General features: G+C 34.0%; 1 protein-coding gene across 7 annotated transcripts; it reads left to right on the top strand.

The window, feature by feature from the left end:
- Positions 1–722: 722 nt before the first annotated feature.
- On the top strand, positions 723–26,142 carry HAF01 (HAC13 protein (HAC13)). Of its 7 annotated transcripts, none has more exons than XM_068612742.2 (21): positions 723–1,462; positions 1,836–1,942; positions 2,972–3,034; positions 3,197–3,242; positions 5,023–5,271; positions 8,461–8,579; positions 10,215–10,371; positions 10,610–11,723; positions 12,840–13,042; positions 13,178–13,415; positions 16,987–17,323; positions 17,566–17,775; positions 18,239–18,331; positions 18,729–18,932; positions 20,220–20,426; positions 21,830–22,316; positions 22,491–22,675; positions 22,820–22,942; positions 23,565–23,627; positions 24,093–25,169; positions 25,492–26,142. In XM_068612742.2, the coding sequence occupies exons 1-21, from the start codon at positions 1,417–1,419 to the stop codon at positions 25,855–25,857; spliced, it is 5,694 nt and encodes a 1,897-aa protein (XP_068468843.1). In that variant the 5' UTR covers positions 723–1,416; the 3' UTR covers positions 25,858–26,142. The 7 variants fall into 7 exon arrangements, with proteins under 7 accessions (XP_068468843.1, XP_068468846.1, XP_068468849.1 ...); XM_068612745.2 differs by having other exon boundaries at positions 8,433–8,579; XM_068612748.2 differs by having other exon boundaries at positions 774–1,462; positions 3,197–3,293.
- Positions 26,143–26,689: the final 547 nt, after the last annotated feature.

Below are 26,689 nucleotides of genomic sequence, written 5' to 3'. Positions count from 1 at the left end.
ATTTTTAACTTTTAACATATCAATGCATCATATTTTTTTATTTTACAAAATACACATTAACATATATATTTTCACTTTAATATTAATAACTAACTTATGAATAGTTATGTATATCAACGTATACCTAAATTAGAATTTTACACGTATATATAATATAGTTTGTTTTAATTAGCTAAATGATTGTATTTTAAAAACTAATATTTGATATTGGGACCATACATAAAAAAAAGAAAAAGAAAATAAAATATAAAAAAAAGCATAATAAATTTATTTATTTTAAAGAATTACCCATATAAATTTAGTTAAAAAAAATCTAAAATATATAACTTAACTTAAATTTAATTAAAAGTATTTTTTTTACTAATATTAGAATAATTGAGTTTATAAAATAAGGTAACACAGATATGTATTGATTGTTAAGAGCACTAAAAACTTAAAAAATATAGTAAAACTTATCAATATAAATATTTTAATAAAATTCCCTATTTCGTAATGTAAAAACATATTATATTTTTAATTAAAATTATTGTTTATAACTATTTATAAAGATATTTCTTCTGAGTGCATATAATTTATTATCAATTTTACTTTTATTAATACATCTCATTCTATAATTTTGTATTCATTTTTTAAACCAATTAATTTTTTACAGTAAAAAAGTTACTTTTTATAGAACTATAAAATTCTTTATTTATTTACAGGTGTTTCCACTAGGTATTTTTGAAATGTTTTATCCTAATTTTTTTTGTATTTTGTAGAAGTTTAGGGGTGCAGGAAGCAATTGGTGAGAGTCAAGAATATCACCCTCTTCGTGTCACATCCTCTCCCCCAAGAAATAAATAAATAACACACCGTGCGGCATCAACAAGCTGCAACTCAATTCGGAAAAGAGGGTCTTCTCCCCAACACCGTGGACGGCGACGAACACGTAGTCGCAGATCTCAAGCATCATCTTGAGGGTTTTCTCAACCTTGTGCCCTCCTCCGCCACGTCCGCATGCGCTCGCCTCTCTTTTCCTCCTCGACGGCGAAATGAAACGAACGGTCTCATTTGGAAATACATAACACACTGTGGGGTAACAACAAGCTGCAACTCAATTGTTGAATCGATCAACTCTAAACGCTGATTGCTGAAACCCTTCGTCCGTTCACGGTCCAGGCAGTATTCGGTTCTGCTGAATTTAATCCGGTTCGTGGAGAGGAAACCTAATTTGCGGGCTTCGTTTTCTTTAGGGGATGAAGAGGAAAATTGCAGAGTGGAATAGGGTTAGTGAAGTTTAAATAGGGTTTTCGAGGCACAGAAGCACTTGAAGAAGACAGTAATTGGAATTGATTTTGCTGGAATTTTGTTCTGGAGCTGCTGTGATGAGTTTGTGCTGAATTTGGGCTATAATTCCAATAGCTCTGGTCGGACAGCATGGGTTACGATTCGGCTAGCCCCTCGCAGGATGGGAGGGACGAAGGTAAATGTCTGCAACGAAAATTGGGGAATTGTAGCATGAGAAGGGATAGGAACAGGGAAAAGAAAAAAATCAAAATAAAGGAAAAATAAATAGCTTCAATATGGTTAGAGGGTTGCGAAATTGGATGTATATTCTAGTTGGTCAGTGTTGTAGGCTCGAAAAATGTTTCGTTTGCTTGTTCAGGCTGTTTGTTATCATATTTAGGTTTAGAGTTGGGAGTAGGGTGGAAATGGTTAGGCTAAATTTTGAGTTAGTGGCTGTGTGCTGAAATGGGATATATGTAACTGCAGTTCACGTGGTGTTCTAGTGTCTTATATGGTTTGTTGTTTGGTTTAGTTTGTTAACTCCATGTGTGATGAATTTGAAATGATAGATGATGAAGAAGAATATGAGGACTCTGGCAAGGGTAATCGATTTCTTGGGTTCATGTTTGGAAATGTAGATAATTCTGGTGATCTCGACGTTGACTATCTTGATGAGGTAATTTTATGCCGCCTTTCATGTTGCATTTGAATTTGGTGGTCAAACCATTTGGAAAGTCAGGATCGAGCTGATGCATGCATAAATGTCATGCTTAGATTTCTGTGTCAGTTTTTTTTACTCAATCATAGTGTTACTGTTATCTTCCTGGACTCCTATGTGCATCTTAGATAGTTATACAGCCAAATGAAATTGCTAAGCTATTGTAGATTTATAATTGGTAAGTAGAGGTTTTTAAGTTACTAAACTTTTATTTTGGAAGATTTAAAGCCACTATATTTTAGATTCGTACTTTATGGGGAACTTTAACTTGAGTCGTGCATTGTAAATTCTCAAAATACAAAAAAAAGGAGGCATTTTGATGTGTGTTGCTCAGTATGATTGTCCAAAGTCTAAATTAACAAATTACATGCAATTCAATTTTGGAGGATTTTAGTATTCGTGTGCAAACTGCAAATATTTATTTATTATTTGCTATATGTGTCTGGTTGCATGGTGGAGAACATCAGGAGTTACTTTGCCTTCTGGAAACGTCATTTCAGTGAAAATGATGTTTGGTTATTGTTAGATAGGACCAATTTTGCCTCGAAACCTTGGTTTGACTAGAAGTGATAAAAAGTAGCTTTTGTGTTAGGTTGACAAATTTACTTTTAAATTTTATAACAAACTTGCTTTTAAGGTAAAATATTGAAACATAAATTACTCCACTTAAAAATAAATGTTAACAAATCCAAACAATAAGATTTTTCTTAATTAAATTTATGTTCTAGGCTGCTGTTTATACTTTATGCCTTTACTTTCTGTGATATGGGCATGCCTGATTATGAATTATACAGGGAAAAATAAATTGAAGGTTCTAGGGAGGATGGTCTTCCTAGAAAACAATTGCATCATTTGTGATATATACATGTTATGAAAATTAAATTATACCAATTGTTGAATGAGCAATCGCTTCTTGGTTTATTCATGTATATCTGTTTTGGCGAAAAGCTTTAAAGCTGGTGCTAAATAAGCTTATTTCTTCTTTAGGATGCAAAGGAGCATCTTTCTGCATTAGCGGATAAGCTGGGTCCTTCACTGACAGATATAGATGTAAGTAAATCTAAATATCATTACCTGTCTGTATTGTTCAAGTTTGGAATTCAAAGTGCTATCTGTTGACATGCTTAAGAAGTGTCAAATTATCTGATTTTCCTACTATGTTTCATTCATTCTATTTCTATTTTGACGATGATAGAAATTTGTTGTTTGCAGTTGTCAGGAAAATCACCACAAACACCACCTGATGTTGTTGAACAAGGTGAAGTCTGCCAGGAAAAAACTATATCATGCAGTTTTTGATATTCTGTTGGTATCATTTTTTTCCCTCATCAACTGAGAGCACTTCACCTGTGTTTTATTTCTACTGGAATTCTTTCCCACATTGCATATGTTTTGTAGGGTTATAGACGCTCATTGTCTTTCCTTCTCAAAGAAGAAATTTCCATACATCTTATGAGATATTCTGGCACTATACTTTCTAACACACTCTATTGTTGACTGAAATTTATTGGAAATAACAAAATTTTGTTTCTCACTTATCTGATGACTCTCTCCCCTAATTTTGTAGTTTATAGTATTGTAAAACCATCCAGCTTCCGCCATGTGTCATTTCTGCATACAATTTGGGCCCACTTTTTTTTCTATCGTTTTCTCTATCATGCTCTTGTGCTAGATTTTAATTAATTTACCAATAGTAGAGTATGTGCTAAAAAGAATCTTTCACTAGCATTCCTCATCTTAAATATGTATGTATATGGCATTGGACGATTAGAGTGGACACTAAACTCTCCATTCTGGAAAATATTTTATAAAAATGTTTTGTTTGTAAAATAAAAACATCAGTAGTTATGGCCGATGCTAGGGGTTAATAAGGGCCACTGATGCAAGTCAATAGAAGAAGATCGATAAAACAAACTGATGTGAAGTTTCAGTAATGACTTGTAACTGGTATTGATCAACATGTGTGAATAATAGTCATTCATTAGCAGTCATACATTGTTACATAAATATTGGTTGGCACCTAAAATATGGTTAGGTGCTCTTCCTGGCTTCTGTTTTCTCCAAAATGATTTTCCTTTGGGGAAGTGTATTTAGTCAAAATGAATTGATTTATGAAATACTTTATTGGATTTTCTGGGATTTGATCTGTATAGGATGTTAAGGTTTTATGCAGTTGTAACTCTTTTCATGGGGGTTTGTTGTATTTTAAAGCAAAATGCAAGAAAATTACAGTGAGTGGCTTCTGCTGTTGAATTTTATTTGGGTTACGGATAGTTTCCATGATTTTGTGTGTATGGAATTGTGATCCTTGCTTACAAGGTTCTCACACGACTGAGGGTCAGTTTGGAGAAACTTCTCCACAAGCTCTCCTAGGAGAGAAAAAGAAAAAACTGAAATCAGTTTTTCAGTAAGTTAAATTAACAATAGACTCATTTATATTAATTATTTCCTCTTAGCTTTTGCTAAATCTGATTTTTAACTTGCATAAGTTAATTTTAGCTCATAGAGAAACTGATTTCATTTTTCCATATATTTTTCTTATAGAAGTGCGTAGGGAGAAGTTTTCTCTAAACAAGCCCTTGGTCTTCTTATTGTGGCATACCTGAAATTCAGACATGGGGTCCCACAGTACTTTTCCTGCATAGGGCATTATACCAATTTTCCTTTCTCCCATCAAAAGACTTAGTCATGTGATGTGACAGCTTCATGTGAGGGGAAGGGTTTTGATTTGAATCTCATAATTTATTCAATGAGTTACTTTGACAGATTTGTGGAGGGATTTGAGAGTATTTCTGCTTGATGCAGTATATTTGTTTTCGTTATTTTCTGTTGGGAGGATTTCTGACCCTTCTGCTCCAACATTTCTTCTTCCTTGGAAATTTCATTGCATAAAGCTAATGCACATGAAGAGCATTTGTTGTCTGTAAAATAGTTTGAATTTGACACAATGAAGCTTTGTTTAAAAGAGCAATATAAGTCTTCTCTTTTCTCCTCTTTCTGTAATTTAGTTTTCTAACTTTGGATTTTTCTAATGTTAGACTGTGATGAAAAAGCTGAAGACGCTGTTGATTATGAAGATATTGATGAAGAGTATGATGGTCCAGAGACAGAAGCTGCCAATGAAGAAGACTATTTATTGCCAAAAAAAGAATTTTTCTCTGCTGAGGCATCTGTATGCTTGGAATCCAAAGCTTCTGTATTTGATGATGAAAATTATGATGAAGAATCTGAGAAGGAGCAAGACTCTCTGAATGAAGATTCTAAAGTTGATAATATATCCTTATCTGGTAATATTTTTTTTACACGAATTGCACCACCACTTTGTTATTGCTGTTGTATTTTGTGTGTGTGATTTTAACTTCAAACATGAATTTACTTGTTATGTTGGTTTTACTCCTCATAAAAGTGCAAGAAAGATATTCATTCTTGTAATCTAGCTATAGCATTTTTAGGCAGCCTTGTTCAGATGTTAGCTGGAGACAGATTTATGGTTTGTTTGGATTTCAGTTGAAATACCCAATCTAACTTTCAGTTTTCGATCAACAGTCTGCCAACATATGTCACACCTTTTTCTCAGATTCAGTTGGAAACAAAATTCACCTCAAAATCCAATTAGCTTAAAAGCTATAATGAGTTGCTTTTTTTTAGTCTAGTTGAGTTCAACTCAACTTAATTACCTATCTGAATTCCGAACACATTTACTGTTATCATGAATGAGAGTGCTTCAACTTTTTTACTAAATTTTTTGTGGTTCTCTTTATTTGCACCTTAGAGATAGTTCTCTTTGACTTTCGTGATGACATGCTACATTAGTTGACTCCCTTTGAGCAATAAATCCAGGAGGTTGCTCCATGTAGACTTCCTCATCACAATCTGTAGAATAGTTGCGATGCAGAAGAAAAGCAAGATAAATGTCATTTTGGCAACAGGAGAGAAAATGTTAATATAATCTTGTCCATAGGTTTGTGTGTGTCCTTTGGCAACCTGACTAACTTTTTAGTGATAAATTTGTGCTTTAGGTTTTGTTTCAAGTGTACAAGTACAACCGTTAACACCCAACAATTGATTTTCTTGTTAGATCAAGGTTAAGAGTAGAATGTATACCCTTTTTGAATACAATTGGCCAATCATTTTATGAGGAAATAGGATTAGGATTGACTTCCACTATATCATTGTTAGTCGAAGATGAGTCTTGTATTCAAATGCAAATACGTCGTGGGTGGTGTTGATATACCTGAAGTGGTGTTGAAGACGCATCTCGAGATATGGTAGAGTCATTTGGTGATGAAGGAAGATTGACAAACGTGAGAATCTCACTATATATATATCTTGATTAGAAGGATCAAGTGTATAATGAGGCAAGCTAAAAGGAAGAGACATAAACAAAAACAAAATATTGATTGAGCTCAAAAGATAATCATTGATACCCTTTTTGAGTACGATGGTATCGTAGAAAGACATATTTGAACAATTGTGGAGGCTTTGTCTTGGCCAAGTGTGAGGTTATGTACTAAACATGTGGAATAAAAAATAGATGGAGGACGACTAGATAAACGAGAATGAGGAAAAGGGATGAAGTGAGTTACCTAATCATTAAGGACAAATGATGATATTTGATTAATGAGATAACATGCGGTTAAGATAACATTTCCCCAAACACGATGTCAAAAATGACTACGAAGGAGAAGGGTTTGTGTAGTTTCAATAAGATTTTTGTTTTTGTATTCAACTACTTCTTTTGGTTAAGTATGAGGATATGAAGTTTGATGAAGAATATCATTTGATGCCTTGAATGGTTGGATATGGTGAAATTGGTATTCTCGAACATTGTTACTCCAAAAAGTGCATATGAATTCTCAGAAAAAGGACTTTAAGATTACCTCAATCTCACAAAATTGGCTTATAAGATTATGTCTGTACCCATTTATATGTTATAATTTGGCCTTTTTTCTATTCGTTGTGGGATCTTCAACACACTTCTTCATGCTGAGAACAAGACATCTTGTGCGTGAGACTAGATATATCTTGTGACACAATATGCCCAACAAATCTCATTAGGATAGTCTCTGATACCATATTAGAAAATGGACTTTATGTTTCACTCAACCTCACAAAATCAGCTTGTAAGATGAGGTTTTGCACTCACTTATATACTATAATTTGACATCATTATATTTAGTTGATGTGGGATCTTTAACATGAATGTACCAAATTGTGATTTAATTTCATTACAAAATTTGTTAAGATAGATATAAATTTTGATCAATTTTTCATCAACAAAATCGAAGTACATATATTGAATAGTTGTCAATAAAGGTAACAAAATATTTAAAGCTAGAGGGAGTAGTTGTACTACAAAAAGGACACCTAATCTCGGAGTGAACTAAAGAAAAAGTAGATGAAGCTTGTTTATAAATAAATACTATAAAGAAAACAGACAAATATGTTTACCTTGACACAACTCAACTCAAACTAGACAAGTTTTTAAAATTTAGTACAATCTATTGCAGTTTTTTCCATTTGGGATGTTCTAGTGTGCACAAATCATCATTGGAGAAGCTGCTTATGCACAATCAGTCGTGGATGGAGAGAGATGGTAAAGGCCATGCGACTCACATCCGACACCAATCTTCCATGTTATTCGATCTTGTAAGGTACCATTTGTTGGTAAAGATAATGTCATGAGATTTAATTAATCGGGTGGCAAAAAGTAAATTAAATGGGTAGTTAGGCACATAAAGAACAAGTGTGGTAGATCACAAATAGAAAAGATGGATGTGAGGGTGCATCAAACATAGTCTTTGGCTGGTGTTTAGACGGTTGTGTAGATCAGCTTTGGGCGAATTTGACCTTGTGGCCGCTAGAGCACACAGAGGTTGTAGGAAAAGTCATCAAAATGGTGACCTAACCCAAAAAGAGGGTAGACAACAAAAACTCTTCATTGGAGACAATGAGCCAAGATGGTTTTCAAGAGGCTCCAGATACCATGTTAAACTATAGGAAATAGAGAGCATTGAGAAAAAACTGTGTCGATATGAGACAACCTGGATGCTGTTTTATATTGAGAATTGAGAAAACAGAATTAATACAATAAATAGATGAGAGATGATATCCTCTAATAATAAATATATGATAGGCGAATAAATAAAAACATTTCTAATAATGCATATATAATCTAATGCATATATAATTTAGATATTCATGGGTCTAAAACATATTCATAATTATAAAATATTTGTACCTTATGTATAATTATAACACTAACAATACTTGCTTTGTGCTTGATCTAGAGCTTTAATACCATATCTTTCAGCACAACTAAACTTAATTCAAGAACTGATGATTCTGTGAGGGTTTAAGCTTGGAAGTTTTAGGAAAGAAAAATAAAAATGCTTGTTTTCCCTTAATAAACGGTAGATGTACCTCATTTCATATTGGAATCTTGCAGTTCACATATGCTAGCTTTGTTCTTTCAGAGGAGCAGGAAGAGAGTGTGGTAGATGCATCTAAAGAAGAGAGTGCTGTTGAACGGGAATTACATGTTGACTCACTGCAGACTGAAGAATTGGATGCTGATGTACAAAAACTTGAGGAGGTATATTTCAGTTTTGTGACCTCTTAATTATTTCTTTTTGCCTTTTGATGTTTGAATACGAGAGATTGAATGCACCTTGATCGATATTTGCTTGGTTTCATATAATATGTTAGAATATTATAAAAAGCATAAAGCAATATCCCTTGTTTATTCTTATACTAAGTCATAGTCTGAAGTCCCAGCTATTTGAGGAAATAAATAATAAAACTAAGAATATGGAAATTAATCCGAAGAGATAAGATATGCAATGATACTATGTAGATATCATTGGATATTGCTCATATATTCTAACAATTCTCATGAATGATGTTTAAGTTCTGTACTATTCTGATGATTAAGTGAATATATGTACTGTTTTGACTCTGAATCATATTTGACCTTCAAGTTGTATATTTAATACTTTTGATTAGATTACTTGTAGTCTTGCAGATGAGAATATAGGTGATTCAACTATATAAATAAAAATAATTGATGGATGGCTTAGTTGATGTTGTGTGGACTTGCTTAAAGAGGGTTGATCTTCTGATTAATAAGCAGGGTAAATAGAAGAACATTTTCTGCTATTAAGAAAACCGATTGATCCTGATATATCTTTTAAATTCCTTTATACTGGAGGAAATCACTAAAATTAGTCGCTACTCATATCAGGCCAAACTTGTCCAAAGAGAGAATTAAAGTTAGATCACATAAGTAATTTTTTACCTGAAGCTGCCTACTCAATGAGTGCATATACTGCATTAGTTTACGTAGTACTCAAACTCACTACATTGATGTGAATGGTAATCCATTGTGTGTGTGTGTGTGTATATATAGAGTCGTGTGGCTTGAGCCCATGAGCACATGCTGAGGAATTCAATCCTTAGACAATGTCACCCTATGATCCCCATTCTTCATAATTTTGTCCCCTTTGGGTTTTGATTAATTTTAGGGAAACATATCTCCCCCATAGTGACCTCAACCCCTCACGCTCACCCCCACCCCAAAAAGAAATATGAAAATATTAATCTGTAAAGTTAAATAATAAGTTGTTTTGAATACCAAATAATATAATCCAAAGGGACTGCAAATTCAAACCTAAAATGATCTTGGGGACATTGTGGTGCTGTTTGGTCCTTGTATTCGACCCTGCCTAGTGGGAAAAGTTGGTTGTAGTAGTGGTGACGTGGGACAAGCAGAGATATGCATACTTGCACATAACTCTCGACCTTGTTTTGAATGGTGGTTTTACTGGCGTATTTACTACTTGATGCATTTTAGAAACATGCAAATAGGATGGCATTTCAGTTTGGTGCTTAATTAATTGTAAATGGCTAAAGTGGGGTGGAGAAGAGTAAAAAGATTTCTCTGAAATGTAAGCATCAACTTGAGCCCATTTACTATTAACTGTGAAGTATACCGCGTTTAGTACCCTGCTATAAGCCCAACCAATTAGTAATGCTTACTCTGACATATTTTTTTCCAACTAACTGTGATGTATACCGCTTTTAGTACCGTGCTATAAGCCCAGCCAATTAGTAATGCTTACACTAACAAATTTTTTTCCAACATTGATGATAATTATTGTTGATAGGATTATAAAAGATTATGTTTGACTTTCTATTGACATATTAATGTCTTAATTGATGAAACAAACAGGAAGGGCCTGAAGTTCAGAAAAGGTCTACGGCTGTGCCATTGCCTGTTTTATGTGTGGAAGATGGTGTGGCAATTTTACGCTTCTCTGAAATCTTTGGCATTCATGAACCTCTCAGAAAGGGAGAAAAGAGAGAACATCGGCAACCTATTCCAAGGGGTAATTGGAGATTGGAAATGTTTACCTGAATTTTATTTTGATGTGTCAGTCTATTAATCTTCTAGGAGAGATATGATTAGAAAAATTAAAATTGTTGTTGCACAATTTGTAGAGTATGTGAGTGAAATTTAGGGCTGCCAATGGTGAGATTTGAATGACACAATGAATGCTTATCTTTCTGCAGTGTTAGTCTGTGGGGCTTCTATTCTAATTGGCCTTTTACCTATCGTGTTTACAGATAGATACAAGTCTTTGGATTTTACTGATGATTTTGTAGAAGAGGATGAAGAGGAATTCCTCAAGGGCTCCTCCCAGAGTCTCTCACATACTAAACAAGTTTCTGTAGTTCATAATGATGTATTAGAAAGCAACGATGTTGACTTGGAGTTTCCAAAATTTGGGTTTCTTCATGCGGAGCCCTCAGTGGTCAGGAAAGATGATCATCAATCAAAGGACTCGTGTCATAGTGCTGAACCAATGAAAGGGGATTTTGAAGAAGACCTTTCATGGAAAGATCATCCTTTCATATGGACCAACTTTTATCCTCTTGATCAGCAAGACTGGGAAGATGAAATCATTTGGGGCAATTCTCCTGTTCCAAGTAATAATAATATTGAAAGCTGTGAAGTTTCTGGACCTGAGTTGGGAGTTTCTGGTGGCAGTGAAATAGAAATTGAAAGTGGGATCCAGACTATTCAGATAGAGCCTTACAAGATACTGGAAGATAAAGATCATAATGTCTCGCTCAGCTCTCCTGTCTCGTTGGAGGCCTTTGGCTCAAGGGGTTCTTCTGGAGCTAAAACCAATCTAATATCTAGAAGTCTATTTCACCCCCAACTTTTAAGGTTAGAATCCAGATCTGAAGTGGATAGTTCTAGTCTTGCAGATGGAAAAGAGGGGGAAATATGTAAGCATAATCAAAGTAGTCAAATTACGCGTTTTAACAAGGCTATATCACAAAACAGAGACATGATGGAGGGTTCCTGGTTAGACGAGATAATATGGGAGGAGCTTGATCAGCCTATGGTGAAACCAAAGCTTATCTTTGATCTTCAGGATGATCAAATGCACTTTGAAGTTTTGGATAGCAAGGATGGGGCGCATCTTTGCCTTCATGCTGGGGCTATAATTTTAACTCGATCTTTAAAATCAAGCAGTGGGGACTCTTCTGAACTTCCAGGACATGGAAGTCAATATGGATGGCGATATGTTTCTAATGACAAACATTATTCAAATCGTAAAACTTCTCAGCAATTGAAATCAAATTCCAAAAAACGCTCAGCTCATGGTGTCAAAGTTTTCCACTCTCAACCTGCTCTGAAGCTGCAGACAATGAAATTGAAGTTGAGCAAGTAAGATTTTATTTGTTTGGAGGAGGTAGCATTTTTTGTCTGTAGCATGCCTTACCTGTTTTGAGACATTTTTGGCTCAGAATATTGTGTTTTTTAAGATGAACTTCTGGTACAATCTTACATTCAAGTTTGTTTGATGATTAGGCTACTAGATACCCAATATGGTGAGAGCATCATATCTCCAAATATTTTTGGGTTTTCTATTTTTCTTGCCTCTGTGCACTATTCTTGAATAATATAACTTCAGTCCAGAGTTTTTCTCAAACCAGGTTCTTTTGGAAAAAATGATTGTTTATCTGTCTCAGTGTAGGTGAACTTTTGTTGTACACTTAAATGGATAGAGTCCGTGATTCGTGCAAGTTACTAGATTCATTATCTTGTTGGTTTCTCGTTGTTTATGATTTTTTCATACTATACCAATTAAATGGATCTGATTTCACACACCGATACACTTAATATAAATGCAAGTTTGCAGTTCAGTTCTTTTTTCCCTGAACAATTCATGCAAGTAAATCCCTCTCTGTGTATACTTAACAGAACTTGTCTCATTCTCCACCCTAAAATGCTACATACATGCACTCTTATCATTTTACTCCATAACTTATTTTCTGTCCATCAACTCAACTCCTCATCTATGGTCAAACCTTTATGGAAGCAAAATTGCTGGAGAAATCTCTGTATCATAGAGCTTAAGATGATCTCGACCAGTTACAGTTTGTGGCAGATAGAAAGATTGATTCTTTATATCTTGACCTGTGCTTCAGAAATGATATTGCAAAACAAGAATAGACCTTGACATTTTTTTTATCAGCAGGCCTAGACATCGATGCTTTTGTTAAAGAATGGCCCATAGCATTTAAAGTTTGAACCTAGCTCACTGTTTCTATATTAGCTCATAACCAGTCACCATTAGACTAGTCCATTTGTTGACCTATTAGTTGCCCATAACAATTGTGAGATTTCTTATGTTTTTTATCAAGTTCTTGCAAAACCTTTGTTTATTTGTGTATAAGTGAGTCATCATGTCTGTCCTTTAATTTATATGGTGCTTTAATATCTATTGTCTACATGTGCATTGTAGATTTTGTCATTATAATCTTACCAACTCTTTTGCAGTAAAGATATTGCAAATTTTCACCGGCCAAAAGCATTATGGTATCCCCATGACAATGAGGTGGCTGTCAAAGAACAAGGGAAATTGCCAACACAAGGACCCATGAAGATCATTATAAAGAGTTTGGGTGGAAAGGGGAGTAAATTGCATGTGGATTCTGAAGAAACTCTCTCAACTGTTAAAGCAAAAGCTTCCAAAAAGCTAGGTTGTGAATTTTTCCTTCTATAATAAAATTTCTTATTTCTGTAATGGATTTAAAATCATAATTAGGCTGCAAATTTATTCTAGATTTCAGTGTACTTTCTACTCTTCTGTATGACTGATCTGAAGTTTTTTATAGATTTTAAGGCATTGGAAACAGTGAAAATGTTTTATTTAGGAAGAGAGCTTGACGATCAGAAGTCACTTGCTGAACAAAATGTTCGACCAAATTCCTTGCTACATCTTGTTCGTTCAAAGATACATTTGTGGCCAAAAGCACAGAGGGTTCCTGGTGAGAACAAGTCCTTGCGTCCTCCTGGGGCATTCAAGAAAAAGTCTGATATGTCTGTAAAAGATGGACATGTTTTTCTGATGGAGTAAGTGACTTGAAATTTTTATCCTGCTATTACACAAGGAGAGATAAAAGAAAATGAAGCACTGAATTAATATTAACTTAGATATATTAATATACATACATATATATATTGATATAGTTGATATATTCTATGTATTTGCAAGCTTTCATATTCATATTCAATGTACTACGTTTCTTATTTTTTATGCGTATATTTTTGTGAAGTGTAGAAAAAGTCTCATGAAAATCAAAACTGTGGACTTGATGAAATCCTTTTCCACTAGTTGTGCTTTATATTTATAAATGGATCCATATGCATTTTCCTTGACTCGAAAAACCATTTACATCCAGCAGCTTGTCTGTTAGAGGGTAATGTAACTAAATCCCATGTATTTGCTGCATGAGAGCATCATACTCCTGCTGCATTGCAGCTAACCAATTAGCATCTTTAAGAGCTTGCTTAACACTTGGAAGAAGCAGTGAAGGGAGAATTTTGTGTTGAACAATACCAAATTTGGACCTAGTTTGCATAGGGTAAGTATTAACAGGAGGTGCTGTATTATGTACAAGTCCAGTAATTATGACAGGTGAAATATTAGACATAGACTCAGATGAGGATTATTCTGTTGAATTAACGTGAATTCTGTGTATATTTGGACCTAGTTTTTATAACAGGGGTTGCTGTATTATATACAAGTTCAGTAGTTACAACAGGTGCAGTATTAGACATAGACTAAGAGGACCGTTTTGTGGAATTAATAAGCACATAACAAAATGAAGTAGTGTTAGATGTTTGAGGTAGTGGAAGAATGGGATTTAAATTAAAATACTCATTGAGATCTTTGACAGTATTGGGAGTATTAGGAGAAAAATGAGAATAAGGAAATTCATGTTCATTAAATCGAACATCCTTTGAAATGTAAACTCTTTTACTGGATTGTAACCTTTGTGTATTTGAGAATATCCTAGGAAAATACACTCCCTAGATTTAAAATCAAGTTTATGAGAATGATAAGGTTTTAAAAGAGGAAAAGAAGCACATCCAATTTTTTTGATAAAAGCAAAGTCTGGATCTTTATTAAAAAGAACATAATAAGGAATAACAAAATTTAAGAAGCTGTAGGAAGTCAATTAATAAGATACAAAACTATAATAAAGGTATAATTCCAAAATTGTAATGGAAGAGATCCTTTGGGCAGCAAGGTAAGACCTAAATCAATAATATGTCTGTGTTTCCTTTCAACAACACCATTTTGATTATGTGTATGAGGACAAACAAGTCTATGATTTATACCACAATGAGTTAATTAAGAGACTTGTAAAAGGTCTATATTCTCCACCTCAATCAGATGGGATGTTTTTAATTTTGAAACCAAGCTGTAACTCAACCAGCTTTTTTAAATTCTGAAAAACAGACGTGTCACCCTTAGACTTTATTGGAATTATCCAAGTATATCTAGAACAAGCATCAACAAAGGAAACATAATATTTGTACCCTGCATAAGAGGTAAAATGAGCAAGTCCCCAAAGATCGGTAAACAAGCTCTAAGGTAGAATAAACAAATTTGGATGCATGAGATGACAAGTTATGTGATTTACCAACACAATAGGATGAGCAAAAGTAAGAATTAGCTTTATTGGACAAAGAAATTTTACAATGTTTCAATACAATTTGCATAACATGACTATTTGAATGACCAAGTTTATTGTGCCACACATGAATATTGTTATTTACCTGAGTGAAACACTTGGAAGATGACTACAATTGAGATGACTGCAATTGAGGGTGGGTGAAACTGGAGATTATTGAATGGATAAAGCCCATCAATACCAACAACACCTTGAAGAAGAACTTTATCCATCCCCTGAGATTTATCAAGACACTTGTCAGGATGAAACTCAAAGAAAGCATAATTATCTTTGGCAAATTGACTAACACTTAACAAATTTTTGGTGATAGAACGAACATGCAACAAATTGTTTAGTTTTAGAATGACATGTGAATCATTAGATGAGACAAATGAAGAGACACCAACACCACAAATACTCCTAAGAAAATCTGGTCAGGATTATCAAAATGTTGAAGCTGCTTTACCTTCTGAGATTCACCAGTAACATGGAAACTTGCTCCATAGTCTGGTATCTAGGATGTTAATTTTTGCTTGAGAGGTGGACTTCATCAGTAATATGCTAGGTTGAGTGTTATGTCCATAGTTGTTATTAGGATTTATCCATGTATTTGATGGCTTATATGAGCCAGCCGATTAAGGAATATATTTCTGTGGCTGGATCAATAAAACATCGTGATTGACGGGGTTGATACGAAACATCATACCTGAAATGGTAAACATTGGCGGTATGACCAAACTTAAGACAAATCTGACACTGAAAATTGGCAAACTTGCCACCACGACCTCTACCAGAACCAGTAGCACCAACACAAGAAGTTCCATTATGGGAGCCTCCACAACCTTGTGCATAAGAGACGTGAGTGTAATTCAGGAATGGTGATACTTAAGTGTTGAAGACTAGAAGGAGGATGGTACATGATAATATTTATTATTCACTTGCTGTGAGAAAAGTTTCATTTTGAAGATTGAGAATAACAAGTTACTACTTTCTGAGCTACAGATCTGTTTTGGTTAATAAGTAATAACATCCTTTGTATCTTAAATTCTTCAAAAGCAGTAAGCTAGAAAAACTTTTCTGTGCCTGATAGTTGAAACTACTCAGTGTTTGTTTTCACATATTATCCGTTTCCATTTGGATTTATTTTAAAGTTCTGGACTGTTGACTTTGGGTGACTAAATTTTGGAAGTATCTTTTTTCTTATTGAACAGCCCTTCAACTTGCTTGTTATGGAATTCCATATGTTTATATTTCTTCGTTGATTGAAATTTAGGTAAGACTGGGATGGTACCATGGTGTTAGATATAAGAGAAACTATATATGATTATATAAATAGGGAAAGAAGGGTAGAAGTATTCATTAATTTTGTTAGCATTTTTTGTATTGGGCATTGGCTCAGATGTAGACAGGGAATCCTTAGATAATAAAATTCTACTCATATTCAGTTTCTGCCTTCCGAACATTTTTGCGCATTAGTTAATACTCATCTGAAAACAGAAATTATTGCAATTTATTTTTGCATATCAAGCATGTTCTAATGACTTCAACTCTATTATATTAAGAAAAATGTGGCTTTAGTAGTTGACTTTAATTTTTCTTTTTAATTTGTTGCCTGCAATGGGGATCCTCTTTTTACATTGTATCTCTTTTGGACTTAGCTAAATGAATGAGGATTGAGGATACCCCATTAGGATTCTGGGAATTTCATTTTTATTTAGTGTATTTTACATTTCAGTTTTAAACTGCACTGTTGGTAGTTAGTTGTTGACATTGTTTTTTGTACGATGTTAGTTGGCTGGTAGGTTACTAATGCCAACTGTCACTAACTGTTTTTGTAACTAAATGTACACAGTTTTAAATTCCAGTTTGTACTCCTTGATCAATACACTAATAAATTCTCTCTTTCATGCGTTTTCTCTGAAGTTTCTATGTTTCTAATGGCATTGAATATGTTCTTTTTGTAGGTATTGTGAAGAAAGACCTTTACTTTTGAGCAATGTTGGAATGGGTGCAAGACTTTGTACATACTATCAAAAATGCTCACCGGATGACCAATCTGGCTCTTTATTACGCAACACAGATAGTAGCTTGGGGCACATTATTTCTCTGGATCCTGCTGATAAATCTCCTTTCCTTGGAGATTTGAAACCTGGTTGCTGTCAGTCATCACTAGAGACAAATATGTATAGAGCACCCGTATTTCCTCATAAAGTTCCACTAACTGACTACCTGCTGGTTCGCTCATCCAAGGGAAAGTTATCATTAAGGCGCATTGATAAAATTAATGTCGTCGGACAGCAGGTTTGTAGATTGTTGTTTTGTGCTTTTTTTTAACTGTCTTTTAATGATTTAGAATCTGACTTTCCATTTGGTAAATGTGATGTTTTGAGCAGTCACACTCATAATGCCGTATTTGATTAACTTCTCCTTGTTTGATACTGCAATTTGCCTAACAAATTCCAAAGCTGTCTCTGAGAATATTATAAAAAGTACAATTTATATTTGTGATTTGTGCTAATTTGTTTCTAACTTACTCTTTGCAGGAGCCACTCATGGAGGTATTTTCACCGGGAAGTAAAAATCTTCAGACTTACATGATGAACAGGCTATTGGTACACATGTGCCGTGAATTCCAAGCAGCTGAGAAGCGGCACTTGCCTCCTTATATCCGTGTCGATGAATTTCTCTCACAGTTTCCTTACCAATCAGAAGCATCACTCCGTAAGAAAATCAAGGAGTATGCAAATTTACAGGTATAAGAGTGTCACAAAGCTTGCTATTCTCCAAGCAATTTATAGGAAATGGATCCTCCAAGCAAATTTACATGAATGCTTAACAGCATTCCTTAGGGCTTGTTTGGTTTATGACAATGTGTTCTGTTTCATTTCTTGTTTTCACAGAGAATTACAAAAGTGATATTGTTTTCTCTGTCTTTTCTGTTTTCAAAGATTTGTATAGAAACAATAAAATAGCAATTCTTTTCATTGTTACCCTGTACAAATTTTTTAAAACAGTGATTTTTTTTTTAATTATTTATGAAAATAGGAAATGAAAAATAAAAGGAAATATTTTCTCCAACAAAACTAACCCTTATATTTTCAAAAAACGAGAAAAATCATAATTTCTGGAAAATAGTTTTATATTGGAATTACAATCTTAATTTTGTGTATTTTTAATATGTTTTTCTGTATTCCTGAATATTATCTATTACTGCAGAGGGGAGCAAATGGACAGTCAATTTTGGTCAAAAAGAGAAATTTCCGCATGTGGTCGGAGGATGAACTGAGAAAAATGGTTCCGCCAGAGCTTGTGAGTTGTCATATGACATTCATTTTTTTTATTTATAATTTAGACATGTCTTTCTGTTGAAACATACTATTAAGAATAAAAAAGGATTGCAGCCTGTTTTATTTTTATTTATACTGTGCTTTTGGGTTGTTGAAAAATGAGGCTTCATTAAATAACAATGCATTTTATTGGGTGCTCAATGTGGTTATTTATGCTTACCTTGTATTGCTTTTATGATTTGGTGGTCTATAATTTACATGTTGCTTAGCTTGGGATAAAGTGAATTAACTGCGTTTCAATCTTTGTTCCAAATTTGGGTGCTTTTGCGTTATTGTTTCTTTGTTGTAAGATGTATCCTGTTATATTGTTTCATTTGATAAGATTCTTTCTGTCTTGTATTTATTTTAAATTGTTTTAGGTTTGTGCCTATGAAAGCATGCAAGCAGGCCTCTACCGGCTAAGACATTTAGGAATAACTGAAACACACCCTACAAATATTTCATCTGCAATGAGCCGGCTTCCTGATGAAGCAATAGCATTGGCTGCTGCATCACACATTGAGAGGGAACTTCAGATTACTCCTTGGAACTTGAGTAGCAATTTTGTTGCTTGTACAAGCCAGGTGATCTATGTTAAATCTGATTTTTGGTTTATTTGGCATTGGCATCTATCCTGGTCATGTGTTAAAAATTTGTTCACATATGTCCATTTGATTATTTTTGGGTAGAAGTGAAAAAGGGGATTAAAAAGTAAAAGGAAATTAGGGCAGGAAAATTTAAAGAAAGAATAGATGAATTGACTGTCGAGGATGCGCTGACTACTATATGCAATGATCTCATTCCTGGTATTTTTGTCGGATGTAAGCTTATAATGAGTTATTTACTGACTTGGGTAGGTCATTCATACATTTGCACTCTTTGTTTGTTATTTTATACAAGAATTTGAAACCTGGAAACATGCTATTTTTTTCACAAATAATCTTGTGCCAGGGTCTGATAATTCTTTAGCAAAGAATATTTTAAAATAGAATTAATTACAATAGGTTTAGACTTCGTGAATTTTGGTCCCAAGAGTTGTTTTTTCCAAGCCCATTAAGTCCCCTGTTTAAGATGATTCAAAAGGGATTCTGCTACCAAACACCTCAAATCCCAATTTTCTACTTAGTAATTGTTTGGAATTATTTGAACCCTTTTTTAATTCAAAACCACCAACTAAAACATCAAATTTCACCCAAAATGAATAAAATCTTATGAATTTCTTCAAATTTGATCAAAATTTCACTAAATTTATGACTTCTAAACACTTGAAATTATTTCAAATACTAATTATATTACAAGTTGTCAAATGTTTGATTAAAAAGTAATCTAAGATTGGTCTTTAACTGAGCTTAATGTTGGCATGTTAAGATTTTTGTTATTTGGATTGGAAATTACTATTTTAGGGTTTGTAGTAGATGAAAATTGAAGGCAGGATCAATTTTTCTTAATTTTTGAAGTAAATGAACTTAATTGATTCAAAAAATCAAGTAAAATACATGGGAGTGCTAACTAAAGGAATAAAAGAATACAGTTATGTTTTGCAAAAGGATAAACATTTTACTTATCCACTTTATTTCCCCATCCCTTATAAGTTCGCTGTAGTATGTTATAAATATGACCTCTTAAGCTGTGAACTGTTATGTTGATAAGATTGTCTTTTGCTTCTTGACAATTGCGCAAAGAGACTTGTCCTTGCATCCTTAAGTTGCCTAGAATGGCTGCAATTCTTCCATTTGTTGCGTGTCATATAATTCCAACAAAATTTGAATACAAGTTGAAATGGATGTTATACTTGAGTTTAGAGACATGCATCAATGGAATTTATGCTTCCATTTACATTTGTGGTAGTCATAATTTGCTTGTATTCGCAGGGTAAGGAAAATATTGAACGTATGGAAATTACTGGTGTTGGTGATCCATCTGGTCGTGGCATGGGTTTCAGCTATGCTCGGGCACCTCCAAAGGCACCAGTGTCTAGTGCAATGGTGAAGAAGAAAGCAGCTGCTAACCGTGGAGGTTCTACTGTTACTGGTACAGATGCTGATCTCCGTAGATTAAGCATGGAGGCTGCACGAGAGGTGTGTGGTATTTTGGTGATCTGTTCTGAACTTTATATGCTTATGTAAGCTATAGAGCTTGATATTAAAAAGAATTTTCTTTCTGGTAGGTGAAATTTTTCTGACATATTGTACTCAATTGTAATAAAGTGATTTTCAAGCTCCACTTCAAATATGAAAATTATTGCAGCAATTTTTTTCTCTCATGTTTTACTCAATTGTGTTATGAATAGAGCTGATATTAATGGATACGTTTGTTTTTGTATTAAACTGAGACAAACTGCACCTCAGAAGTGAAAATTAGTGCAGCAAAATGTTTTGATCTCTGTTGGAGTTCCCACATTCATTAAAAATATTTCCAGATTAAGGTATATAAGTGGAGGGTAGCTCTAACCTTATAAACCAGTTTTGTAATGTTAATGACCTAAATACAAATTTTCAGATGCTAACAGAGTCTACCTTAGTGATTGTTGCTAGGCTTATTTGGTTACTCACTATCCAGCTATTATCAGACCATCCATAGATGTCTGGTCTTGCTAATTTCATGCTTGACTTTTTAGAGATCCCTCATTTATCTAGAGTGTAATTAAATTAAAGTATATAAGTGAAGTATAACACTCATTCCCAAGCTTGTTGGTGTTTAACTAGGATTAAACCCAAATGTTAAGGATTGTTCAGATTTCTCCAGATTTTATTCCAAACAGTAGTTTGTTTTGTTTTCTCTCTATATGTAGCTTTTTTTAATAAAAAGAAAGAATGTTATTTGCATCACTATACAAGTTGTAATGCTAACCAACCAGGTTAGCACTACTACCTATACCAATCATATGCAGCATTCTTACTTAATACAATTAAAAGAAAAAGGAAAAACAAAAGTGACGAGTAACAGCAGATAACATCACTGCTGCTAGCAAATTACTTCAATTCCTATTGGGACGTGTAAGTGTCTTAATTGTTGAAGTGCGCAGCTGCTGATCCATGATGCTTTGAAAGTCCATAATATAACTGGAAAAAGACAAGCTAAAAAATGATGATTTGCATTTTCAAAATCATTATAACGAGGACAATATGATATCTCATTTCAAGTAGCTAATCCGTAGGCAGTTGATTATGTAGCAATCTCCATAGGATGAATGTTTAGAAGGAAGAATGGCTTTGCTCCAACTTGTTTTTCCCCAAGAAACCTGTGGTTTAGCAATTGGAATGAGAGTGTTTAATTTGTTGTACAATATCATGTGACACTAATAAAATTCCAACATATCCATAGTTGCTTAAGCAGCAAATTAATTTTCCACTACTCCATTTGGCTGGTTTTGCCTTATTAGTGTCTACTTGACTTCTGACTGCAATTATAATGATGGAACAGCATTGTATGTTTAATATGTACCATTCCTGTTTTTAATCTCAGTTATGTTCTGATCCAGGTTCTTCTTAAGTTCAATGTTCCTGAGGAAGTCATTGCAAAACAAACCAGGTGGCATCGCATTGCTATGATACGTAAACTTTCAAGTGAGCAAGCTGCATCTGGGGTTAAGGTTGATCCGACAACTATTAGCAAATATGCTCGTGGCCAGCGAATGTCCTTTCTTCAGTTACAGCAGCAGACTAGAGAGAAATGCCAGGAGATTTGGGATCGACAAGTTCAGAGTCTGTCAGCTGTAAATGCTGATGAGAACGAGAGTGATTCGGAAGGGAATAGTGATCTGGATTCTTTTGCTGGAGATCTGGAAAATTTACTTGATGCTGAGGAGTTTGAAGAGGGAGAAGAGGGTACAAATGACTTAAAACGTGACAAGGGAGACGGTGTTAAGGGTCTTAAAATGAGAAGACGCCCAACTTTGGCTCAGGCAGAGGAGGAAATAGAAGATGAAGCAGCTGAGGCTGCTGAATTGTGCAGGTTGCTTATGGATGGTATGATATCCTGTTGATCATTGAAGTATTATTACAAGATATTTTTTAGTACTGAATGTACCAAAGCTGATGTTTTTAGGGCTGTTCTAATGCAATTGGATTAACATTTTCAAATTGAACTCAGATGCTACTTGTCATATTTGACCCCTTTTTTTTGGATGATAATTTGTGCAGATGATGAAGCTGATAGGAAGAAAAAGAAGAAAACTAAAGTAACGGGGGAAGAAACAAGATTGGTATCAAAGATGCAATCGAAATTTGCCTTTGACAGTTCTGAACTGGTTAAGCCATTAACAAATACTTCACAATTAGATGGAAATAATCCCTTGAAAGAGGATGTGATTACAGATCTTAGGGAGGTAAGATCATTTATTTACATTCTCCTGTCAGTTGCATTGTTTAAACATTTATTTCACAATTTATATGAAGATCTGATCATAAATATGTAAAGACTTATTTATTTATAAATGAGGCCTAATTATTTTATTTCATGATTTTGGCAGGAGGAAAACTTTGGTGCTAAAAAAAGTAAATCACTGAAGGCCAATAAAGCAAAGAAGAATGATATTACACCTGTTTCTCTTCCCAATAAAAAAATCAAATTGAATATGGGAGAAGGAATTAAGGTAAGTGATCAACTTTAGTCTGTTTCATCACTCTCTTTTTTACTTATAGATAATCCATTTTAAGTGGTTGAGTTTATGTAAAAAGCAACAGGTATATTCATGGCTGTATCAAAGTTTTGACTGCTTTATATATAGGTTTTTTTGCTTAGTCTTTTGCTATAAAAGTCTTTTCATCTCGTATTTTGAATTTTAACTTCAATTTGAGTTTGTAACTGCTGCATGTATTTTTCATTTAGATTTTTGTGTCATAATTATTTTCTTCTTTTGATTTTAATAACCTTGGATCAACCATATGCCAACTCATAAAAGGAGGTTAGGCCAAAGTGTACATCGTAGTAATTGCATTTCTTTCCATCACATTATTGAGAAATTAGGACTGCTCTGTCTGCAACTATTTACTACATTTATCAGTAATTGCTAGAATTGAAGTAAATACATGGAAATAGTCTTCTTGACACTTGTTCAAATTGCAATACATTATTGTGTTTTGCAGATATGCTAAAAGTTTGTTGAACTCTATGTTTTTGTCTGAGTTTTGTATCTGCATTCTTTCAGGGAGATCAGAATAATATTTTCAAATTTTACTCTGCTTCCTGAAATTATCTCTGATTTGTGTATGCAGAACCAGGTGTTTAAGGAGAAAAAACCATCAAGGGAAACTTTTGTTTGTGGAGCATGTGGTCAGGTGTGTGTATCTTGAGTTGTTTACATATGTTTTTAAGTATTTCATCGGGGACGGGCATCAGTATATAAAATGGCAGGCTCCTGTGTCCAATATTTTGGACATTAGTTGTCCCAGTGTTCTGTCCTGTCAACTTTCGGTATATCAGTAGATGTTTCATGGGTTTACAGTTTATTTACATAAACTTCAAAATTAGTTTATTACATGTTTCTAGGTTCAATGCCTTTAATAAATTTTGCTAAAATGGTATTTTTTTAAATTCACTTTTGTGAATGTGAAGGTAAATTGTAACTACACTAGTGTATTTTGAAAACAAAGTGTGATCAAGAAACCAAAAGACTTCTGTATTTTCTACGTTAGTAATTAATAAAAATCTAGCAATTAAAACAGAAGGGTATCATGGGTTATCTTAAAGTTTTGCTCTCCATTGTTCAATATTTTATTCTAATTATTTCATTGATGAACCAGCCTGGGCATATGCGAACAAACAAGAACTGTCCAAAATATGGTGAAGATCTTGAAACTCAACTTGAATCTGCAGATATGGAAAAATCATCTGGGAAACCCATAGACCACTCTAGTCACTCCCAGCCTACTAAAGCTCCCTCCAAAAAGTCCATTTCAAAAAGCACCACGAAGATTACTCCTGTTGACAATTCGGCAAAAATTCCACTGAAATTCAAATGCGGCTCCTCAGAGAAATCTTCTGATAAACCTGTAACAGAGACCCTGCAGAATTCTGACAAGCCAGTCACTTCGGATTCAGAAACTGCAAAGTCTGCTAAGGTTAATAAGATAATTATTCCCAAAAAAGTGAAACCAGATGATACACAGGCTGAATCTCGTAAGCATGCTGTTGTTATACGGCCTCCTACTGAATCAAGTAGAGGGCCTCCTCCTACTGATGCAGGCAGAGGTCAGGTTGATTATAACAAGTTACCAATTAAAATACGACCACCAACAGAAATAGATAAGGAGCAGAGTCACAAAAAGATCGTTATAAAACGAACGAAGGAGGTTATTGGTGTGGAACTGGACAGTCCTGGTGGAAACACAGGACTTCAACACAGAAAGACTAAAAGAATTGTTGAATTGTCGAATTTTGAGAAACAAAAGAAACAGGATACCGTGTATGGAACTGGAGGTTTTCCAAAGTGGAACACTAAAGAGGACAGAAGATGGTGGGAAGAGCAAGAGAAACGTAGAAATGATGCAAGACTTCGAGAAGAGGACAGAGCAAGGAGGCATCAGAAAGAAGAAATGAGGATGCTCAAAGAGCAAGAGAGGTTAGATGAAATAAAAAGATTCGAAGAAGATATCAGAAGAGAGAGGGAGGAGGAAGAACGGCAAAAGGCTAAGAAGAAAAAGAAGAAGAAAAAGCCTGATTTAAGAGAGGAGTATTTAGATGATCCCAGAGCAAGAAGACATGATAAGAGAATGCCAGAAAGAGAGAGGAGTGGAAAAAGGAGATCTGTTTCTGAGTTAGGAAAGCTTAGTGCAGATTATATGCCACCAACAAAACGCCGAAGAGGGGGAGGGGGAGAGGTACATTTCTATGTTTGTTATTTCTTTTATTTAGTGGTTAATTTATTTGCATGTATTGCATCTTCATACATATTAAGTAGGAAGCTTTGGACATTTTTTGGGGGGCTTTGAAAGAACACTATTTTTGTGAGTAATATATGCAAATGCCCAAAAGAAAGAATGCCATTCGGTTGTGTTTATGATTTGTGTAAGTAAAATTATGCTATATGATTTTGGTAACAAATAGTTTGAAGTTTGGTATGTCTGCGGTTATAGTCCTTGTTACTGTTATATGATTTGTACATGGTTTGAGTTGTATGGTTAATTCAATCTATCTCTGAAGGTTGGTTTGGCAAATATCTTGGAGAGCATTGTGGACACGATTGTGAAAGATAGGTACGAGCTGTCGTATCTTTTCGTGAAGCCTGTGTCGAAGAAAGAGGCTCCTGACTACCTGGACATTATAGATACGCCTATGGATCTTTCGAGAATCAGGGAGAGAGTACGGAACATGGAGTACAAGAGCCGAGAAGATTTCAGGCATGACGTCTGGCAGATTACATATAATGCACATAAATATAACGACGGGAGAAATCCGGGAATTCCTCCCCTTGCAGATATGCTTTTGGAATATTGTGATTATTTGTTGAATGAGAATGATGATAGCCTCACTTCAGCAGAAGCTGGCATTGAAATTAGAGAATTCTAAACCCTCTCAAACTCAGATCATGATCTGGAGGTTTTGGTACCTCTAAACGATTCTCAAAATATAGTGTAAATTCTGGTTTAAAAGGACACCAAAATACCTCCTGTAATTTTTTTAACGATATCCCAAGAGGGTTGCAAGTTGTGTGGAAACAAGGGTGATGTATCAACCATGTAGCTTGTTCAATTTTCAGCGTGTAACATTGTAGATTCAGGCCACTTAAACAATTATTTTAGATCTTAAAAGAACTAAATAAAAGCAGAATAGCCGCACCAGTTATGGACATTATCTTTACTTTTTTATACTTCGTTTTTTAATTATATTATTTCTCCATGCTTCAATTAATTTCCTTAACTTACAACGTTAAGTTTTTACTCCTTTAACTTTCTTTTACATTAAATCATTTGAATGATGTTAAACACTTTCGTTCAGAACTTATCTACTAAATTTCTTACTTACTTCTTAACCCTACATGTTAAAGTTAATGCTTTTTGGGAAAATAAATAATTCGGTTGTTGAATGTGCTAGCATTATAATATTACCTTTTGTTAAGACTATCAAGTCCTTTTAAGTTTTCGAAACTTTCTTCTTGTACATCTTTAGATATGTAGGAAAAGTTTAGATTATTTATAATTCAAAAACATTTTACATTGTATAATCTGAAAATTTATTTTAAACTATATATTTTAAAATAATTTTTTATATTATTTAAAATATATTTTAAAGTATACAATTTAAAATATATAGTCTAAATCGAATAACTTATAATATATTTCAAATGTTTTCGGATTTTGAAAATGTATTTTAAAATGTGAAATTCAAACCATATTTTCGA

Source organism: Phaseolus vulgaris, chromosome 2 (genome assembly GCF_051622355.1).
Source record: "Phaseolus vulgaris cultivar YP4 chromosome 2, ASM5162235v1, whole genome shotgun sequence".
Taxonomy (NCBI): Eukaryota; Viridiplantae; Streptophyta; class Magnoliopsida; order Fabales; family Fabaceae; genus Phaseolus; species Phaseolus vulgaris.
This window is presented reverse-complemented; position numbering and strand designations above follow the sequence as displayed.

What these genes read in the sequence shown, in the direction of transcription:
- HAF01 (XM_068612742.2), top strand. Translation starts at nt 1,417, where the DNA reads ATGGGTTACGATTCGGCTAGCCCCTCGCAGGATGGGAGGGACGAAG. An exon ending in GCAGGATGGGAGGGACGAAG is followed by an intron (nt 1,463 to 1,835) that starts GTAAATGTCTGC and finishes TTGAAATGATAG; the next exon opens with ATGATGAAGAAGAATATGAG. An exon ending in GGACATGTTTTTCTGATGGA is followed by an intron (nt 13,416 to 16,986) that starts GTAAGTGACTTG and finishes TTCTTTTTGTAG; the next exon opens with GTATTGTGAAGAAAGACCTT.